This window comes from Corvus moneduloides, chromosome 2, assembly GCF_009650955.1.
Source record: "Corvus moneduloides isolate bCorMon1 chromosome 2, bCorMon1.pri, whole genome shotgun sequence".
NCBI lineage: Eukaryota > Metazoa > Chordata > Aves > Passeriformes > Corvidae > Corvus > Corvus moneduloides.
The window spans coordinates 51,788,537-51,809,090 of record NC_045477.1 but is presented as its reverse complement, the minus strand read 5'-3'; the positions used below and the strand labels follow the sequence as shown (position 1 = coordinate 51,809,090).

At 40.6% G+C, this 20,554-nt stretch overlaps 1 protein-coding gene across 3 annotated transcripts in view; it reads left to right on the top strand.

Moving 5' to 3' along the window:
- Positions 1 to 6,213: 6,213 nt before the first annotated feature.
- The window catches only part of DCLK1 (doublecortin like kinase 1), a 242,854-nt gene continuing 228,513 nt past the window's right edge, over positions 6,214 to 20,554 (top strand). For 2 of the 3 annotated variants that reach the window (XM_032099596.1, XM_032099599.1), the window contains exons 1-3: positions 6,214 to 6,550; positions 9,544 to 9,932; positions 19,430 to 19,776. In XM_032099596.1, coding sequence (XP_031955487.1) covers positions 9,557 to 9,932; positions 19,430 to 19,776 — 723 coding nt within the window. In that variant the 5' untranslated portion in view covers positions 6,214 to 6,550; positions 9,544 to 9,556. The remainder of the gene's footprint in view (positions 6,551 to 9,543; positions 9,933 to 19,429; positions 19,777 to 20,554) is intronic. The other variant, XM_032099597.1, reaches the window with a different exon arrangement.

Here is a 20,554-nt window from a genome sequence, read left to right as displayed (position 1 = left end):
CTCTGTCAGACATAAAACTTTTACTGCCTGCATATTACCTTAGGTTTTTTTAGCAATATTTAGGATTGATACCTGTGGTCATTTTGTTTGTCTTTTACCTGATGAACCTTACAGAAGTACTCGACCTTATGGTAGCTAAGAATGGCTAAATTAGCATCACCAGAGATATTATTAAAAAGCATTTCTCTAGACCTTATATTTTGGATAATTTGGAGATAAAATTATTTCCTGCTCAGCATCTTAAAATAATACTTACTATTTATGCATGCACTGATGATATTAGACAGGCTGAAATCTCTAAGATTACCATGATAGTTTGAGGGTTGAATCTCATCTAAATTAATCAGAATTTTACTTTCAGCAATAGTGTAGATAAATCTTTAATGAAAGAAAATGGAATTAATTCTACCTGCTGAAGCTCTTTTTCCTGTGGTGGTTGAGTGGAAGGCCCATCAGTGCAGACCATGTAAGCAGCAGACCAGCATCCCCCCACAGTACACAACCCGCTCAAGGAGAGAAGTGGTAGCCTAGTTACAGCAACAGCTTTGTCTTACACCTCTAACCTGGGAATGGACTGTGGGAGGGGATGGCATCCAAATCTTCACTCAGAAAAAAGCCCAAAGGATCTGATTCAGGTTGTTAACAGGAGCTGTGGAACCCAGGAGACACTGCTTGGCAACCTCATGTGGCCCGTGGGTCACAAAAAACAGTATCCAGAAGGTAAAAAACTACTCCTATGCAGTGAAAATTTGAGACACTTCCTAGGTCACTAAAGTCTTCCCACTTCATTTCTCCTCTTTGAATGGCCTGAGATCTTCCCTGGTGTTTCCTGTTTATGACCCTCAGACATCCCTTAGTGACTTGGGACACACACTGGCTGATTGATTACCTACCTGAGGATGAGCTTCCCTCTATTCTTCCCTCTTCTCATAAAATCCCACCTCAGCTACTGTGATGTTCCAACCCTCTTCTGATTGACAAGACCCACTTGGCAAAAATATATTATTTGGGGATTTACTTCAAAAGTGATGATAGTTGGTGAAGAATTTCACACTAAATTCTTTTGGGAAGCAGCTCCTTTTTAAAAGTAATGTTTGTAAAATTGTATCCCAACCCTAGCCCCTCAGACTTATTTTTAAAACGCTGGTGAAAAAACTACCACATATGCTGTTCTTAGGTTGTTCAAAAAAAAACCAGTTCGTGCATTTATATTCATAAAACATTCCAGCTGTCTCTCCAAATGAAAAAGACAGTCCTGAAATCTTCAGCCTAGAGCATGTGAATGCCACTGAGACTGAGTCGAGGTTATTGTTAACATACATATTCTAAATTATTTAAAATGCTTCTGCTAAAGGTTACCAGTCAGAAAATAATATCAATTCCCTTTAACTAGTTTAAACCAAAGACCAGCAAATCAAATCAGCAAAACAGCTCTTTCAACATGTCCTTAATCCTACCTGAAATAGTAATATCTGAGAGAAAAACAAGAGAGAGAAGTCTGACAAGCCATGCTGAAGGTCTTTGCTTTTGACATAGTTAAAGCATTCATGGAATATCAGAAAATGAAATAAGATAACTTTCCAGTACTGAATATGTTTGCTTTAAAATGGGACCTCTTTTCATTGGACAAAGATGTAGAAATAACTTTAAGTATATTTTATCCAATGACCAGCAGGTAATTACATCTGCTCGATGCAAAGAGAATTAACTATTGGTCTGCAGTTTAAAAAGATGAATTTCTTGAAGAAGTCAGTTATAAGTAAATAAATGAGGAAAGAAGTGTGTAACAGTGAATGATTTTACCAGATTCAAAAATCCAGTTGTGCAGTTAGAGAGAATATTGTGTTTTTGTCAGCCTCAATGAAGAGAAATACAGAAGGACAGATAATAAAGCAACAACTTTTCTTTTGCCCGTTATTTTAAGTCTGGACAAGTGAAGTAGCAACAACAAACATAGAAGAAATTATCAGAGAAATTTTACAACCAGAAATACTAAGGAGAAAGAGGTATTAAAAAAAAAATTACTTTGAAAAAAATTAATCCTAGCAAAATCAGAGGACTGTTATTAAAAGGAAACAGGAGAAATTCTCAATAACAATGCAGAACAGACAGGAATATTCAACTAACATTGAATGTCTTCATAATATGGTCCCATCCCAGTCATGAATGCCATATGTTTTTACCTAAAATAATATGGAAATAAATTTTAATACATGAGTAGTTTAAACAGAAATTATTACTCGTCTTCCTGAACAATTAATGTTGCTATTCAAGGAATTCTAGGATGTAATAAAAACATGGATAAAGCCAGGGTTACATTTGGACAACATAAAAAATACAACCTTGATTATATAATTGTGTCTATGCCAGAATCACTTGAAGGTAAAACAAATGGAGTCCTGATACCTGACATGATCAATACAGAAAATGATTGTGTAATTAGTGACAATGAGCATATCAAATTGGGCAGTTTTCTGGGTGACACTGTCAGATATGATTGATAAAGATGACTGCATTGACATACACTTCTGTAAAGCAACAGACATACAGCAGTATATCAAGCTAATTAAGTGATTAGCATTGTACAAAATCAGTGTAACACATAATAATTAATTGTGAAATGGCTAAATGGCAGATCTACGAAAGTAAGTATAAACAGCTAATCATCATCCCTTGGGTAATTCCTGAGGAATTTATAGAGTTCTGCCGTTTTTCCTAAGTGAGTTTTTCCCGACATGTGGCTGGTGCCAGGACTCCCAGGCCAGCCCAGCCCAGCGCAGCCCCCGGCTCTGCAGTGCCCAGCTGGCTGGTGCCGCTCCAGCTGCTCAGATCACTGCTGGGAGCTGGCACAGGCTGTTCGATGCACTGGGCATATGTGGCAGCCTTAGCACCAGTTCCCTTGGCCTGGCCTGGCATCCCGAGAGCTGAGTGCCTCTCTGACGAGAAGTGGAACGAGCTGTAAACACACCCTTGACACCACTGCCTTGGGGGATTGAGCCCTGCATGTCAGAAAATGCTGTCCTCTGCTACTACATAAATTTATGAGTGATCTGAAGAAATGTTTAACAACATTAATGGTAACATTTTCAAATGACATAAAATGCATAAAGCACTAAATAATGCAAAGAAAAACCAGTTTTTCTGTAGGGAAATTGACATCCTTTAGAAAGCCAGGATCATTTGAACATGCTTTTTGAGACAGCTGAATGCAAGGTCATTCATCAGGAACAAAGAATGTAGGTCACGTTTAGAAGACTGGAGACTGTGTCCTGGAAAGCGGTGACTCTGAAAAGGATTTAGGGGTCACAGTGGTTAGCCAACTAAAGAGAAGCTCCCAGAACAATGTTCCAAGGCATTTGGTACAGCCTTCAGATGCAGGAGTGTTGGGTGGTGACATAACTGTATCCAATTCTACTTTGACAAAGGTGCTTAAAAATTACAAATGTTCAGAAAAGCTGAAACTGTTGGAAGACTCTTAGATCTGAAAATCTTGATCAACATTAACAGACGTGAGAAGTCAAAGTTACTTATTTTATCCGAAGTGAGATTAAGAAATGACTGTATTGTGATTTATAAAGATGCATTCACAGGGGTCTTAGAAATAGACAATATTTCAAAGTCTGTCCAACAAGGAAAGAGAATTTTGTATTACGAAAACAATATGATTCTATAACTGTTGAACCGTCTTATTCAGGCTTTGTTTCTATTTGGAGTTGCATTGTTTTAATTCAAATGGAGAACAAACAAGAAAGAAAGGTAAAGAAAAAGAGTATTTTAAAGTGTTTTAAAATAAAAGCATGGTAAGCATGCTTGACAAAGGAAAACAGACTACATTATTGTGTTGTCTTCATGTTAGAAACAAAACTTCAAATGAACAAAACGCATTTTAAAAGATACTTTCCTACTGGGTTTATACTTTTGCCTTGATTTATATTGTATTCTTTTCTTTTGACCTTTTTTTTTTAATATAGTCAGAGTGAACGTCTTTCTTGAACATCTGTGGAATATTTTGCACACTTAGGCTAGATGTAAATAATACATGTCAGAGAGATGTAAACACCAATGGGAGAAATAAATTATGTACGTGAACACAGGGCACTATAGCTAAAGTAATGAGTTGAAACGTAAGAAACTTCCATTAACCTGATCATCAGAAAAAAAAGCCCCAAACCTTATAAATGGAGGAATTCAACTTTGAAGAGCTGTTTCCTTTGGGGAGCAGAAGTCCCAAGACATTTAAATGAGACATTTAAAATGAACTGGACAAAATAGCACTGAAGAATGCTAAAGAACACTCCTTTGTCAAGACCATAATGGTATTTTCCATCCCTAATCTTTGTGATCTCCCATTTTTTCTTATCATTTAAGACTGTCATGAATATTTTGATTTTTGACCTACAAAAGAAGTGGTTTAAAGAATAAAGTTTTGTTGCAAGACTACCAGAATTCTTTATTAATATTAGTTTCAATTCTCCCCCCAAGTATACCAAAATTACCAATATCACTGGTATCTCTTTTGTCTAAGCACAGACCAAGACATTTGCAAACCCAACAGAATAAAAAGCTGGTGAAATACTCAGTGTGGAGGTGCTCATTTTTTAGGAACTTGCACCTGAAAAACAACAGTTTTTGTAGTAAAGTGACTCTGCACCTCACTGCCCATAGGGGAAGAATTAAGTGCATTAGAACAAGATCCACGAAAGGTGGTAAGAGTGTGCTGCAGACACAACTGTACATTGAATTCTGAATCTTTCTGATGTTCAGGTATTTTAATACTATTACTCATTTGAGCAGAAATTTTTCTGAAGGCTTTAGGTGCTTATTTCTCTTTCAAAAACTAAGGAAAAAAGTGTAGCCAGAAGACTCCTGTCTGCTCTATACTGTAGTGATTAAGAAACTCTTCCAGGATGATGAAGACAGGGCAACAATTAATTTTTCTCCTTTAGGGAATCTCCTGTCTCCTAAGACCCTGCATATGGACTTCTCTAGGGGAAAAGAAAAGAAAGGGAGTGCTCCATCCCCTTCTTCTTTAGAGCCTCTTACATTTTTTGTAGACTGAAGGCTTGGTTTGCCTTCTGACAGATTAAGCAGGAGCCTCTATTCTGATTAAAGGTCTATCAATGGGAGCAGGGCACCCTGGGCTTAAGTCCCTGCTCCACTGATTGTCTCTGGATTTATGGATATAAAACACATAAATTGTCCGTAATACAGACACACAAAGCCATCTTTTGTCCTTCCCAAATGAGTGCCATAACCACGAGGTTAAAGACTAATTCCCTCTCTCTGATCTAATGCATTTTTAATTCTTTCAAAGTGGAGCAGCTCCAACAGAGAGGGCAGACTGTATTTTCTTCCCTTCCATGTCCCCCTGGACCATAGGCTGTTTACCTGACAAGCAGAAGAGAGTTGAAGTCTTTGTTGCACAAAGAGAGTAAACCAGATCCTTCACCTCGAGAAGGATCTCGCCACTGAAATTTTTACATTAAAGTGAAGAATAACCAAGCCTATGAGGAGAAAGCATCAAGTATGGCTGAATTTTTGTGTGGAGGTTCACTTAGCAAACACGCTCCGAGACCTGATGGGCTCAGGCGTTGAGTGACTCAGTCAGATGAAGCCTGAGATGCCTTTGGCCAAATACATGTTCTGAGAAATTCCAGCCTAAAACTGTAGCATCTATGGAAGTTAGTCACCTCCAAGATCAGCTGTAACTAAGTGAGTGGTGTGAATAAGCATGGCTCCACTGCTTTTAGTACCTAAATTCCACATCAATCCCACCTTCAGCACCCAAACTGTGTCATGGGGCTTTGGAGACTCGGTGGGATTTCAGTACTTCGCGACCAGGCGAACCTCCTGGAAACGCCAACAGACGCATTTGCTAAAATTACTTCTCAAGGCGTTTTTCGGACTCGGGCCAGCTGCACCCCTCGCCAGGCACGGCCCTGCCCCGGGCACAGGCAGGTCCCGACCGGGCACGTCTCACCGGCCAGGGCGGAGGGAGGCGCCGGGCGGGCAGCGACCCGCGGTGCGGCCGGGATGTAGCCCAGGGAGAGCCGGCCAGGATGGTGACCCATGGTCCCGGCAGGGCTTGGCTGGCACCCGGCGCTGCCCGGGCAGGGCGCGCTGCCCGGAGCGGCTCCGGCGGCGGCATTCCCGCAGCGCCGATGGCAGAGCGGGCCCGCAACGGGAGGGAGAGAGGGGGAGACAGCGGCGGCGGCGCCGCCCTCTGGAGAGCGCCTGGGAGAGGCTGGTGTGAAGAGCCGCATTTCAATGAGGGCCGGGCTAATGCAAATCACTGCAACCGGCAGCAGCAGAAGAAAGGCGAAGCAGCTGCAGCCTGGACTCCCCAGCAGCGCGCTCCAGCCAGGGGAGGCGTAACAAAGGCAGCAGAGCCGCTTTCTGCGGCAACTACTGCGACTGCAGCCGGGTGGTCGCGGGGGGGAGGGCGGGAGCCGCCGCTCTTTGGCCGCTTCCCATTCCGAGCCGCCGCCTTCCCTCCGCGCCCGGCCGGCAGGTCTGAGTGAGGAGGTGCCCGCCAGGCTGCGGAGAGCAGGTAAGCGCCGGGGCCGCTCCTGCCCTGCCCTGCCCTGCCCTGCCCTGCCCTGCGCGGGGGCTGCGGCGTGCGGGGCCGCCGGGGCGCGGGCGCGGCGCGGAGCGATGCACCTGTGCCCATTGTGCGGGGCGGCGGCCTCCGCGGGTGCGGAGCGAGTCCGGGCTGCGGGAGCGCGGTGCGGCCCCGGGGGCGGGCTCGGGCACCCTGCGGGTCCCGCGGGGGGCTGGCTGGGGCGCCCGGTGCCACCTGCAGCGGAACGGGGATGTTTCACACGCGTTTCCCCCACCCCAGCAGAATCAACCCCATCTTTTCGTGAGCATGCTGCCGCATGTATCCGTGTTCCCCCACCAAAACCCCCGCCCTCCCCGGTGACTAGTGGTCATCCTGCTGCTTAGTCGCCCTATGATCTGCCCTGCGTCCCAGTCACATCGCGGCGTGATGTGTTTTTCTGGTTTTTTTTTTTGTTTTTGTTTTTTTTTGTTTTTTTTTTTTTTTGTTTTTTTATCAGCATGTGTGGTTTTTTTCATGGAAATGCTCACCCACACCTGTATCATTAATAATTCTTTAACAGATGTTAGGGTGCGAAGTGTTGGCACGGTGGTTTTTCAGGGGCGTGTCCATTCGTTTTTCCGTATCTGCCTGTATAAGACTATATATTTATACACACAAACGGAAATGTCGGATCAAATTGTTTAGGGTTTCTTTGTCTGCTCTGACCTTGTGGTTTAAACACGCTTTTCTATACATACCAGGACTGTGGAACTAAAGGGGAGATCTATTTCGGTTTTAAGGACATAATTGGGAATTTCAGACGTTATTGATAAAAGCATATACGTGTGGAAGAAAGGACAGTGACTCGCACTTCTTCCTCCTCTCATCCAAAATTAATAAAGCTGAAAGACTCTTTAAAAAGTATATCTTTGCTTAAACTTTTATTTTGTGTGTGTGTGTGTGTATTTGAGATGGTTTCAGCAAAGAAAACAGCAGACCTAAGAAAAATGGATTTTTCTTGGCACAGGAATTGCTTCAGAGATACCGTTTCTGAATTGTGCATTCTGGGATTGTTTAAATCTGAATAGCAGGTTCTCACTGGAATTGGATGTGAATTAAAATAACTGACATAATTTTTTTAACATGGAAGCAGTGGTGGTGTGTTCTCAATCCTAAGATGTGGCCACTAAGCTATAATTTGCATTTAACCTATAGAGAAGCATCAGTGAAATGCCACAGCAAGTGTTCTTGTTCATTTCACTGAAGTGGGATGTAGTGTGCATGGGAAAAGCAGAGATTAGTCTTTTTCTTATATATGTATGTAAGAAAACACACACATGTATATTGCGCTCTGTGTAGGTACCTTTACAGGATTTACAAGTATAAATCCTGCATTAATACATAAGCATATGATCCTGTGTCAATGTAACAAAGTCAGTTGTGAGCTGTAACCAAAGTAGAGTAAATAATTTCCTCTAGGGCCCCACATTTGCCTTAGGTGCTTGTGCTAGCCCAGCACATGAACTGCTCTGAGAAGTTGCTGAGTGCATCACCTACAGCTTTGCAGCATCAGGGTCCAGCTGTATAATCATTGGTTTAATACAGACTTCTGCAAGCCAAAGAGCATCTGCAAGTTTTTCTCTATGTCCTCCCACTGTTCTTCAGCTGGTCTGAATACATTTTTTTCCTTAATGGTCACATCATTATGAGTGGTTGAAGCAAAGCTAGTGCTTGCTGTTTTTTGTCTTTTTATTGGAAATCAATGAGAGAGGCCACTTCTAAATTAGGTCTGTGTATCTGTGCTATAAATAAACTTACTGTGTTTTACTATTCTGCAGACAACTGCAAATCTAGGTGGCTCCTAAATTAAAATGAGTATGTTTTGAACATAATGCTCTTTTGATCATTCTACTTTTTTTGTATTTTTGTGTCTTCTGTTTGTGAAGATTAATGTGCACTTTGTAGTATTTAGTCTTGTGTTGGTTGTAAAAAGGAACAGAAATATTTGCGCCCTTGGTTTTATTTCAGAACATGTGAACTTCTGTTTATGTAAACTGTATTGAACAACCTGGATTGTTTTGGTCAGGGTTGACAGGTTTTTCTCACTGTCAAGCATGGGAGACACCAATTGCTGATTTGCTCAATGAGACTGATTTTATCACTCCTTTGGAGATGGCAAAAAAAGCTGTTGGCCTTAACCAATTTGAATATTAGGCTAGGATATCAATAATATATCTTGCAAGTCTTACAGAGCACTGAAGTAACTTGTTCATTGAAAAACACTGTCTCCCTCTAATATATTTTTTATTTAACTTCATGCCATTTGAGCCCTTTTTTTGGTTAAGAGTATGTAAGGCATTTACAACTAAAGTAATTTATTACAAAGCTTAGGCCACGAGGAAACCAGTAATTGTAACATGCAGGGAGTTTTTAACGTTGGAATTGACCCACTAGGTGTGATAGTCCTGATTCTCAGGCCAACCTGCCAGATCTATTCCTCTGAAGATTTCTTAATTGCTTAGTTGTTGGCGACTGGCTGCCCTTCTGAAACAACACGTCTTGAGATCACAGTGGGAACCAAGAGTTTGGTGGGGGCAAACAGTCTAGAAGGTAGATGAGACTCAAATAGCACCTGAATATAACATGAGAAAAAGTAGAAAGCTGATGCATTTGTTCCTTTTTTCCAGTAGGTCAGCTTTGTCACCTCAGTTTCCAAGTTACTGAATTTGAACAAACACTTCTCAGTGCTTGCATATCGTTAGCATTTGGGTTCATGAGTGACATTGTTGTGATGTCTAACTTAAATGTAGTTCTTAAGGCATGGCAAGAGGCTTATGTGTAAAATGACCATATGAATGTAGCATGGTTTTATTCAAACATTTTTCTTAACCTAGAAAGTAATCCTCTGTATGGGCCTTGTATAGAACAGGAAGTCTTAAATTGAGCTCCCTTAAAACTTCTAAGTTTCTTAAGCTTTTTCTCTCCTCTTGTGCATTCCTTAGGTTGAACTTCAAGATGTCCCTTGGGAGAGATATGGAGCTGGAGCATTTTGATGAGCGTGATAAAGCGCAGCGATATGGTAGAGGGTCCCGGGTGAATGGTTTACCCAGCCCTACTCACAGTGCCCACTGCAGCTTTTACCGAACCCGTACTCTACAGACCCTGAGTTCTGAGAAGAAAGCCAAGAAAGTTCGTTTCTATCGTAATGGAGACCGGTATTTCAAAGGGATTGTTTATGCCATCTCCCCTGACCGGTTTAGGTCCTTTGAAGCTCTCCTGGCTGATCTGACCCGAACTCTGTCCGACAATGTGAACCTGCCCCAGGGAGTGAGAACAATCTACACAATTGATGGCTCCAAGAAGATTTCCTCCTTGGACCAGCTAGTAGAAGGTGAGCTGTAAGATCTGGAGGTACAAAGTTAAGTTTGAGTCAGCCTTTGTCTAGTCTGTTAAATCTTTCAAAAATAGGTAATGGTATTGTTCTTATTGATAAAGAAAGGATTTTTCAATGGTCTGAATAGAATTTTCAATATCTTAAATGATGCCTTGAAATATTGTTGCCTTGCTACTTACTTCCGTCTTGTTGAATGTGTCTGACCTTTTCCTTTCAACATAGTGTAGATAGTCCTAGATCCTGAAGATTACATCTAATACTTCATTTCATAAAGATGCAAGGTCAAGTGCCAATGAAAGTTTAGTCTGTTAAACTTCAAAAGGTCAGTGGTGCTAATGAAACTTTTGTGAAATTCAGTTCAGATGTTTCTGGTTTTGGTTTTTTCTAAGTCTGTCTCTAGCTAGTGAAGAGGTCTATCTCTTCTCTACAGGTAAATATGCCTTAAGTAAAATACTAGCCTCTCATTGAGTGGCATAAATGTTGCAACCTGTTAAAAGAGTAATGTTGTAGCCATGATTCAGCGGGGGTATATTGTGAGCTTTTTTCCCCCTGTAGTATTTTCCTTTTGCCCAGTCATAGAATTGGTAAGGTTGAAAAAGACCTGTAAGATCACTGAGTCCAGCCATTAACCCAGCACTGCCAATCTTAACCCATCACTAAATCATGGCCCTAAGTGTCTGCTCATCTGCATATCTTTTAAAAACCTACAGGGCTAGTGGCTCAACTACTTTTCTGGGCAGCCTGTTCCAATGCTTGACAGCCCTTTCTGTGAAGAAATTTTTCCTAACACCCAATCTAATCCTCCCCTGGCACTACTTGAGGCCATTTCCTCTTGTCTTATTGCTTGTTACTTGTAAGGAGAGGACCAACACCCACCTTGCTACAACCTCCTTTCAGGTAGTTGTAGAGATCTTACATTGTTTGTAAATGAGGCTCATGTACCTGCAGTATAAACCATCACCAGTGATTTGGTCAGAACTGACAGTTCTTGGTCACTGTCAAATGTCAGACATGCCAGTCGTTAATTTGCCCATCGACAACGACTTCATCACTCCTTCAGGGACAGTTCTGTTGGCAAGAGAAGCTGTCAGCATTAATCAGTTTGAATATTAAGCTTAAAAAATTAATAGTACTTTTCACAAGTTTTACGAATAGTTAAAGTAGCTTTTCCATCATGAAGTGCTTCTGGACTGCAGTGGGTTTCTGGTGTAAAACATCAGAATGTACAAAGTATGAAGGCATTGACTATCACATGGCCATAAATGAAAGTGTTTCTTACCTGTGATGTTTAAATGCAGGTGCGTGACTGTGTTCCAAGAAAATAAAGGTGGAACAATTCTTTCATTTTTGCTTCCATCCCCTGGCCCCAGTGTGCCACGGGCAAACCAGTAAAGGATGGATACACAGCCACTGGACAGCCAATTGGGAGTTGTAACAGAGATTGTAATTTCTATGTGAGTCTCAGTTTTAGCACCAGGTGAGAGAACTTGCAGTATCAGGATGTAATGAGAGGATCAGAAGAAGGCTAATACGGAGAGAGAAGAATAAAAGGGTCATGCCAAATGTGGCTCCGGAAGGAGGAGCACACCTTTGCATGCAGGTGTTTAGCCACCATTGGGTTGTCTCCTTTTCATAGCATTGTAGAGGAAAGCAATTTTTAAGTTTTGGGAATCTGATATTCTTGATAACCTTCCTTGTGTAAAAAAGAAAGTAGGGGACAACATGAAGATGCTCCAGAAAGAAAATTGAAGGAGTGGGATTGTCTGTCTGTGTAACAGGTTTGGGAGTTAGGACCAAGAGGTGTAGTGAAATGGAAAGGAAACTGGTCTTAGGAGCAATGTTATCAATTTCAGGGCAGAGTTAAAACTATGTTTGTCAGGACAGGATTTAATTGGTAGAGAAAATCAATTTGTGGGAGGAAAGACCAATATGAATCAACATCTGTTTGAAAGCAGTTTTTGTGCATTTGCTTATTTGATTGATATGCACAACTAGAAGCAGTTTCATTGATGTTAATGTTGATTTACACAGTCCTTTTGCAGCCAGTCAGAACCAGTTTTGAAAAGAAAGAACAGAATTCAGAAATAAATTCAGCAACCTGCAAGATTGCTTTATTTTGGCGTCCTAGAGAAGAATAATACCAGTTATTAATCAGTCAGTCAAAATGAATGACAGTGCAAGAGCCTAGGTTTATTTTAAAGAAGGCATTTGGGATTCCTTTTCATCCTGTGGGACTTTATTCCTTACCCTTTCAATGAATACATCTTTCCTTCCTGGTATAGTTCAAGGAGGACAGTCTTGTTTTCTTGTGCCGTTAAGACTGTTGGATTTACAGAAGTCAGTCTTTGTGTGGAAGAAGAGAGCTACATCCTTATTCCATCTGAAAAGGGGCTTCTGTTTATTTGTATAAAACTGCAGGGTGGGTTGTTTCACTTGTAGAACTTCACAGTGGAGCACGGGTTCGTATATTATTAGCTCAATGATGGTTTTTGCATAAGCCCCTTCCACTCTTTACTATACAAGTTTATTAGAGTTTGGCTAGTCTGGTACAGCATTAATTAGCTTGAAGCTGTGCTTTGTGTTTAAATAGCTGGAAAATGACTTGATTTTTGCCTCTTGCCAAATGACATTTGTGCTCCAACTACTGAAATATGAAGCACTGCTTTCTTCATGGTGAGACTATTCCCTTCCTGTGTGAATTCACTAATTAATTTATTGAGACTGTTATGAATTTATGTGATTGGAGGGGGGGGGCTGGGTATTGATTTGGTGATTGCATTTTAAGGCAAATGTATAAAGCCTTGATTTTTAGAGTTGGTTTTTGTCTTTATGCCTGTGGGGAAGTTCATGTACTCTTACCTTCTCATGCGATACATAAAGACAGAGAGGCTCTTGGGGGAAATGAGGCAGCAGCCACTGTCTTTCATCCCAGAGCTAAATACACAGAACTGCATGAAAGATAGTCCCAAAGGAAAAAGATTGTAAAAGAGCTGTTTTGCTTCAGTTATATTTAGTTTCATTCTGCATACAATTCAGAGTTGGCATGGCTGTATGCTGGTGCTGTAGATTATTTTGAGATGCATGGACATGTTTTCTCTTTATTTGAAAGTAGTGCCTTCCCTGGGTGTGGGGATTTTGTGGGTTTTGTGGTTTGATTGATTTTGGTTTTTGGTTGGGGCTTTTTTTGTTTTTGTTTTTCATCTTTTTGTTTGGTTGTTTTTGTTTTTCTTAAGACATAGGGCATGTGAGATTTGTTGGAATTTGATAGCAAGGGGTATGTACTGTTGTAAAAACTTTCACAGTCTGTAACTTCTGTCACCCTACAGGAAGGAAATAATGCAATGGATTCAGGTTCCTTCTTTTTGTCAGCCCTGATGTTAGGACCCTCTTACCTTTAAAGAATGGAATGTGACATGACTTTACTCCCTAGGCATGACATGTAATCAAAGCATGTAGAAACAATAAAGATGAAGTTGCTCTTAAAGGCTAAATTTTTTAGCTGTAAAGGAAGTATCAGGAAAGGACTTTGCTTCTCCAAAAGTGTATCATCCTTAAAGCTGAAGGCAGAGGTGGAGTCATTGGTCTTATCCCCAAAATTACTAATGAACATTGCAGGATAACTCCTGAAACAAAGAATATTTACAGTTTTTACTCCTAGGGACCTGCTATGTGGAACAGAGACCACAGAATCAATCCATAGCCAGAACTGCATCCCTTTCTCATTAATTTTTATTATAATATTGCCTCAGAGTCTTGGATATGAATCAGAATTGATTTTTTAGGTTTCCACAATACCTACCACAAAGTTGAACCCTGCAGCTGAGAACTGGCAGTCAAAGACAAACCGAAAACCTCAGACCACAAGGCTGAGAGCATCCTGGGAAACAGTTTTGTCACATGTCAATATTGGGTGCACTGCCAAACGATTCTAAAGACTTCTATCTGTGCATGCACATTTTGTGTAGACATAATGGCAAAAATAGTTTTAAGGAATAATCTGAAAAAGAAAGATGAATGTCTCTCAGGGATTACCTCAGAGCTGCAAACCTTGTTGGAGGAGCACTTTGAAAGGATGCAGATACACCAGCTTTAAAATCCAGTGATAGCTGTAACCAGCTAATAACTCTTGGGAGATGTGAACCTCGCTGCAGGGCAGAGGAGATGATGGGTCACATGAGGACTGCGGGAAGGCTCTCGTGATGGAGGCAGGCAGTTTGTGTTCAGAGCAGCAGAGAAGCTGCCTGCCGATGGAGGGTTCAAGAGGCAGCGTCTCCTTGCTGGAGTGATGGGCTGCAAGTGTTCCTGACTTGTTTTGTATATGGGTCTTGCTACTCCTACTGTCACCTCATTTCTCGTATCTCAGTTTGTCCCTCTCCTTGCCAGTATTCCTGCTGCCTTCCTGACTCTGCGAACCACTCGGGTGTTGTTGGTGAGAAGCCCTGCCAGGCCAGACTGTAGGAATTGATTGATGTGGTCTCTGATGCTCTCTGGAGCTAATGACTTCTTTCTTCTAGGTCATGCCTACCTCAGCATTGAGCTGGGAATTGATGGGCTGGAAAGATTCATATGCATGTGTAATGTGCTATCAAAATAATAGTAGTAAAGTATCTGTTTAAATGTTTGTAGAGCTGAATCTATGTGGACATTTGTTTGTAGGATTAAATTTACACTGGATATTTACCATGGACTTGATCCAGGGCTATCAAATTTAAGGACTTGGACTGAATCCTGTGGCAGAAATGGCTGCAATCCTTATATTGTTTAACAAACAAACAGCTGAATGATCCTGTTGCATAAAATAGCAGAGGGTTGTTCTGGCACTGCTTATTTGATTATTTTGTTCATCCATTAGCCTGTTGATTATCTTTGTGTCTTGCTTAACAGCTTCTTGGAAGTCCATGTGGTTTCTTATTCTAGGTGCTTTACATTATTTTTGGTGGGGTTTTTTTAAGTGTGTACAGTGCCTATCTTACTTGTAACAAGACTGCAGAAATTTGAGGGGGCAGAGGGAGAGGAAGTATTTTTATTTGGGTTTTGATGAGGAAAAAAAAACTTTTTAGTCTGAACTGAGAATAAAGTAAGTTTGGGAAAGAAGTCCTTTCGAAGGTCAGAGGAGATCTGATTTAAAGTTTCTGGTGCATCTGATTGCTAGGTGAACATGTGTAGGTCAGATTTATTTCCTGTAGAGGCTCCATCTCTTTTGCCCTGTTGCATTTTTTCTGACCCTGCAGAAAGACAAGGCAGCAGCAATGTAGTTAAAGTAGGTTATTGTTCTATTAACTAAGACATTTGGGAGCTATCAAGTATCAGTAATTTATTTGATTCAGGTCATCTTCCTTTTGCAATCTGCTCTATGTGGTGAGGCACAGTCAGAATTCTTTGTCCTTTCTCCTGAAAGGTTGAGATTCTGCCTTTTGTATGGATAACCAAAGGGTAGAAGGGAAGAAAGGCAGGTATGCCTAGGCATGGAGTACTAGGAGCGCTAGTCCCTTCCCTGTTGTCTTAAGTTATTTCTTGCCCCATCCCTTGAGGAAGTGGACCCCAATAAATCACTGCTAATTAATAAATTAACTTTCCATTCCTACTATATACTCTAGTCCAAGGAATCAAACCTGTTTTCCATAAATTGGCAAGTCCTGACCTCCACAAAGAGGGGTTGGTGTTTCCTCTCTGCTTGTGTGGTTCAAACAGGTTCTCTCTTTCTTCTCCAGGGTTTCCACCTAAGATCAGCTGTCTTCCACATGAAGCCATTTTAGGCCAAGTCACCTTAAGCACAGAAAAGCAACACAAAAAATCTTTTTAAGAGATGATGCCTTGGTTGTTCTTATAGGGAGAATATCAGCAAGCTGAAGAAAATAAACTTACTGCTAGTACCAGTGTGCCGAAGAGGGAGAGACTTGCCTCAAGAGAACTCCAGTACATATGTACAGTGATTCAGTGTCTGCATAGCAACCACTTTGTACAGAGATATTATTTTTTAAAGTTAAATATTTAATAAATGAAGCATGTCTTGGAATTCTGTTGTGACCTATAAGAACTATCCTCCAGTGTTGCATGTCTCTGGTGGTTCAGATGCATTGAGTTTTGACAGGTGTATAACTGCAGGTAGTAGGTTTTGGGTTTTTTTAAGCATAAACAATGTTTTGGGATCTGCCCTTCGACATGATTAGCTTTCTGAATAATTTCTCAATGCTAAGATTTGTTTTAGTTGTTCTACATGGTATTTTCCAAAGTGTTGGGCATTTATACAGCTTAAATTGTAGGGTTACTGGTTTGAAACTGACCAACAAGTGCAGTGCATCTTTTTTGAAGGGTTCAAGCGGTGTGTGTTTCATTTGCACTGTTGCTGTGAAGAAGCTATCAGGAAAGGGACACTTTCTAAGGTGTAGTAATCGCGTTTTTTCCCCTAGATGGCAGATCTCCCAAAACAGCTGGGTGTTCCCCTTTTCTTTTCCTAATGGCTATTGATACAGTAATCAAGAGTCAAAATTCCATTAGTGACAGCTGACTGCACTGTGAAACACTTGCTCCCCTCTCCTGGGGAGCTGCAATCAAATTTACACTTTTAAATGGGCTGTATTGTCTGTGCCTTTTGCTTAATCCAGTTTCTGCAAGGAGTCCTTCTCAACACTTGTTCTGTTACGAATCTAGTGTCTGGAGATTGTTACTTTCTTCTTCCGGCTGCCAATTAGTCAAAGCTGATGATGAGGAAGCAAAAGCTAAAGCAGGAGATGGATTTATTGGGCTTGTGTGTCATGGCCCTTGTGAAACTTCTTTGCAGTCTTCTCTCCTGAAGGTGCTGGTGAAAAAGAAGCGAGAATGAAAATCTAGGTGAAGACCTTTTGTCCTTTTCTTTGAGATTTCTTCTGCATACAAACACCAGAGGTGCTAAAGATTTTTATTCTTACAGGCCTGACCCTTAGGACCGGCATGTATGAGAATTGCAGTCCCTGTCTAACATCTAAAACAGTTTTAAATAACAACATTATGGGAGAAGTCTGTGTTTCTGTTGACATATATAAAATAGTTCTTACTAAAGATATTTCATCTTAGAAGGCCTTGGATGCTCTGCCTTCAAGATGTTCTGTAGCTAAGTATGAGCCTCTTGAAGGGAAAAAACTTTTTCTTGGTGTAAATATTTTATTGATGTAATATAGTACCGTTGGAAATGAGGAAAGGGTAAAAATGCTGATGTTTAAACAATCCCAAACCTTCAGTGATTCTATTGGTCCTTTTTTTTATGATCATTCATATAAATTTTGTTTTGCAATGAAGAGCTGATGTACAGTTAAATGCTACAAGGAATTCAGCTGACCTTTAAATATAGCTGATATTAAAAATCATGTGGAATGCTGTCCTTTCAAGAAGGGAAACCAAAGGAGTTCTTCATAAACTAAATGTAAATCTTCTGAGTACACTGTGTATCGCCATTTATTTATGAGCCTACCCTTTGAGAAGTGAGTTTTAATTTGAACCCTTGATTTTAAATAAATGTTACTTTGTGCAACTGAAGTGAACAATTTCCCTAGTAGGACTGAGCCTGAAAATCCAGATTTTATATTCCCCCTCAAAAAATAAAATGAGTTTGCTGGTGGATTTTACATCTTAAAGCAAACACAAATGAAGACAAGAATAAATTTTGTTTAAAAATTTATAAAACAGACTTCTGCAAATTATTTTATACAGCAGGTATTTATTGTATTGAGAGCATTCTTACTCATAGTAGGATTTATTTTTTTTTTCCCTTAAAACTTGCTAATTTTGTGGATGTGGTTCTGTGGGTACATTCTGACCTGGCAGTAATTGAGTAACTAATACTAGAACCATTGGACAGGGACATGGATAAAAGGGAATGTGCACTGTTTGACCACTCATTACTGTAGCTGAGCCTTTCTGTTCCGATGTTTCCATTTACATATCTATCTATGTATCTTGCATATACATATACAGTGGCTATCCAAGCCTCAAGTCCTGGTGTTCTCTGCCTCCGTTTCTAAATATGGTGACTCTGTGTATCTGCCTGCATTCCTTGTGTGCTGTAATATCTGTGGAATTGGGTTAGGTGTCTTGAAACCTTAAAATTCCTGTTCAGAAGTAAATTTTAAATACTTTTACTTTTCTTTTAGTGGTTGAACTGTGAATCCCCTTTCTTTAGGGATAGGGATCATTAAGAATATCTTTGGTTCTTACATGCTTTTTGGCATAGGAGGTGCATCACTGAGTTTTTTTTTCCTGGTTCTGTTTTATTACCCCAGGCTAAACTACAGACATGAAGACCTCTGTGCTGTTAGCATACACTGAACTCTTGAACCCAGAAGAACTAAAAAATCTCAGATGCCTCTGTGGTGTTTTTCAGGATAGGATTTTTGCATTATATGTGATGTGACTGCGGGCTGCCAGAAGGTGTGGTCTTGCTGGATCTAGTATTGGTTTCTTTGACATTTTTTGTTTGGTTTGTTTGTTTTTCCCCAGACAGAGGATGAACTGGATCAGCTTGATGCTGCAAAATTAGTAGCGTCTTTGGTATGTTCAGTCAGATCACTGAGCTGATCCAACTCATCCAGCGCTATTACCAGGACAGCCACACAATCAAGCTCAAGGGAGAGTTTGGGAGCACCCAAGCAGGTGCCCCTTACGCAGCAGCCTTCAGCTGGACTGGATCCAGGTGCTAATCTACAGGATGCTGGGCTTTCTGGCTGATTTCTAGTTCCCCAGAAATTGTGTGGGTGTGGAATTTGCAAAAATATTTTACTGTAGATAGTGCTCCAACAGAAAGAGGAACTAATAGCCGCTATTTTTCTTTTAAGTATGGTAAATTTGTTGTGATGAGAAGTCTGTAATTGCTACTCTTTGTCTCTCTTTCCCCACGTATTATGTATTGAGTCAGTAAATAATACAGGGAAGTTTCTTGCCTATACATATCCTGGGTTTATGATGCCTAAAGCTTTAAAAAAATCAAATGTTAATGAATCTCCTATGACATTTTCATCCACCTTTTGTATAAAAAGTTACTTGTAGCCTATATTTTTTGGTAATGTGTCATATCATATCACTTCCTCTGAAGTATTTGGGGCCTGCTGCTTTGTTAGGAGAGGACCATTTCAGCATGAAGGCTGGGGGAGTATGGTGATAATGTGCTGGGGCTGGGCAGCTGGTGAAATATGAACACTGTTTACTGACAGCAGTGATCGCCACTGCAAATAGCGTTTTCTGATAAAAAACTGTTGCTTTCAAGGACTTTTGTAGCAACATTTCTTGAAGGGTTAGCTTAAGAGTGATCTTTAAAAGATCATTTTATAGTGAGTAGCATCTCATTTTATAGTGAGTAGCATCTGAGAAGGGAAGAGATCAATACTTTATGCCCTGTAGATCAAGAATGATAAGAATAATGTTTAATAATTGGAGAAAGATTTGATTTTGTATTTTCCTGCATTTTTCTTTTTTTTTTCCCCTCTCCAATCTGACTTGCTGGACTTTTGCTTTTGTTTCTACAGGGGAAAGTTATGTATGTGGTTCCATAGAACCCTTCAAGAAACTGGAGTACACAAAGAATGTAAACCCAAACTGGTCAGTGAATGTTAAGACAACTTCTACTTCTCGTTCAGTGCCATCTCTTGCCACTGCTAAAGGAGGTACTCCAGATGCAAAAGAGAATAAGGATTTCATTAGGCCTAAACTGGTCACGATCATCAGGAGCGGAGTGAAGCCACGGAAAGCAGTCCGGATTCTGCTCAACAAGAAGACAGCACATTCGTTTGAACAGGTTCTTACTGATATAACTGATGCCATCAAGCTGGATTCAGGGGTGGTTAAACGCTTGTACACACTAGATGGAAAACAGGTAAGAATTTTCATGATGACATTCTCAGCATGAAGAAAATATAATTTTCCAAAAGGAAAAGAATAGTACATTAACAGAAAAAAAAAATCCCATTTGCTGTAGAATGTACAGCCAGGCCTTCTACTGCTTATAGTGTACTTAGGATCTGTTAACAGCTCAGGAACACCATGAAACATTGCTTGGCCTTGGTGATGGTCTTGCCGTTTATGATAAATAATAGCTCTAAATCTGTTCAGTTTAAAGTGTGATGTGGTTTTGGCTCTGCACGCCGGAAATGTAGGATGAAGGATGTCACTTAAGAGAAGCTCATTCTGTTAACTTGTTTCAGCTTTTTCTTGCAGCAGTTTTATGAGTCATTGTACTTGGCCTTCCATAAACTGTAAGAACAAACAGTGAGGACGTGTTTCACCATGATAAATGCAGACCTACTGCTGTCCAGAGTGACTAAATGATGAATCTTACTGCACCTAAAGTGGACAATGAAGAAGGTGCAAGCTTAGAAAATGAATGAGCTTTTTTCCCTTTTGCAGAAAAACAGGTAGGATTATGTGTGGTGCTCACATTTATTGAGGATTCTCTTGTAGGTTACATGTTATTACTTCTGTGAAATACCTTCAAGCAGCGTCTCTTTTTTGCTGACTTATTAAATTGCAGCAGAGTGAGATTTTTGAGAGGCTTCTTATTGAACTTGGGGATAGAGGGACATGAAAAAAAAATTACAGAATAATCCCACTTCTTTTTTGTCTTTCACTTTATTTGTAATTTGTCTATGGACATG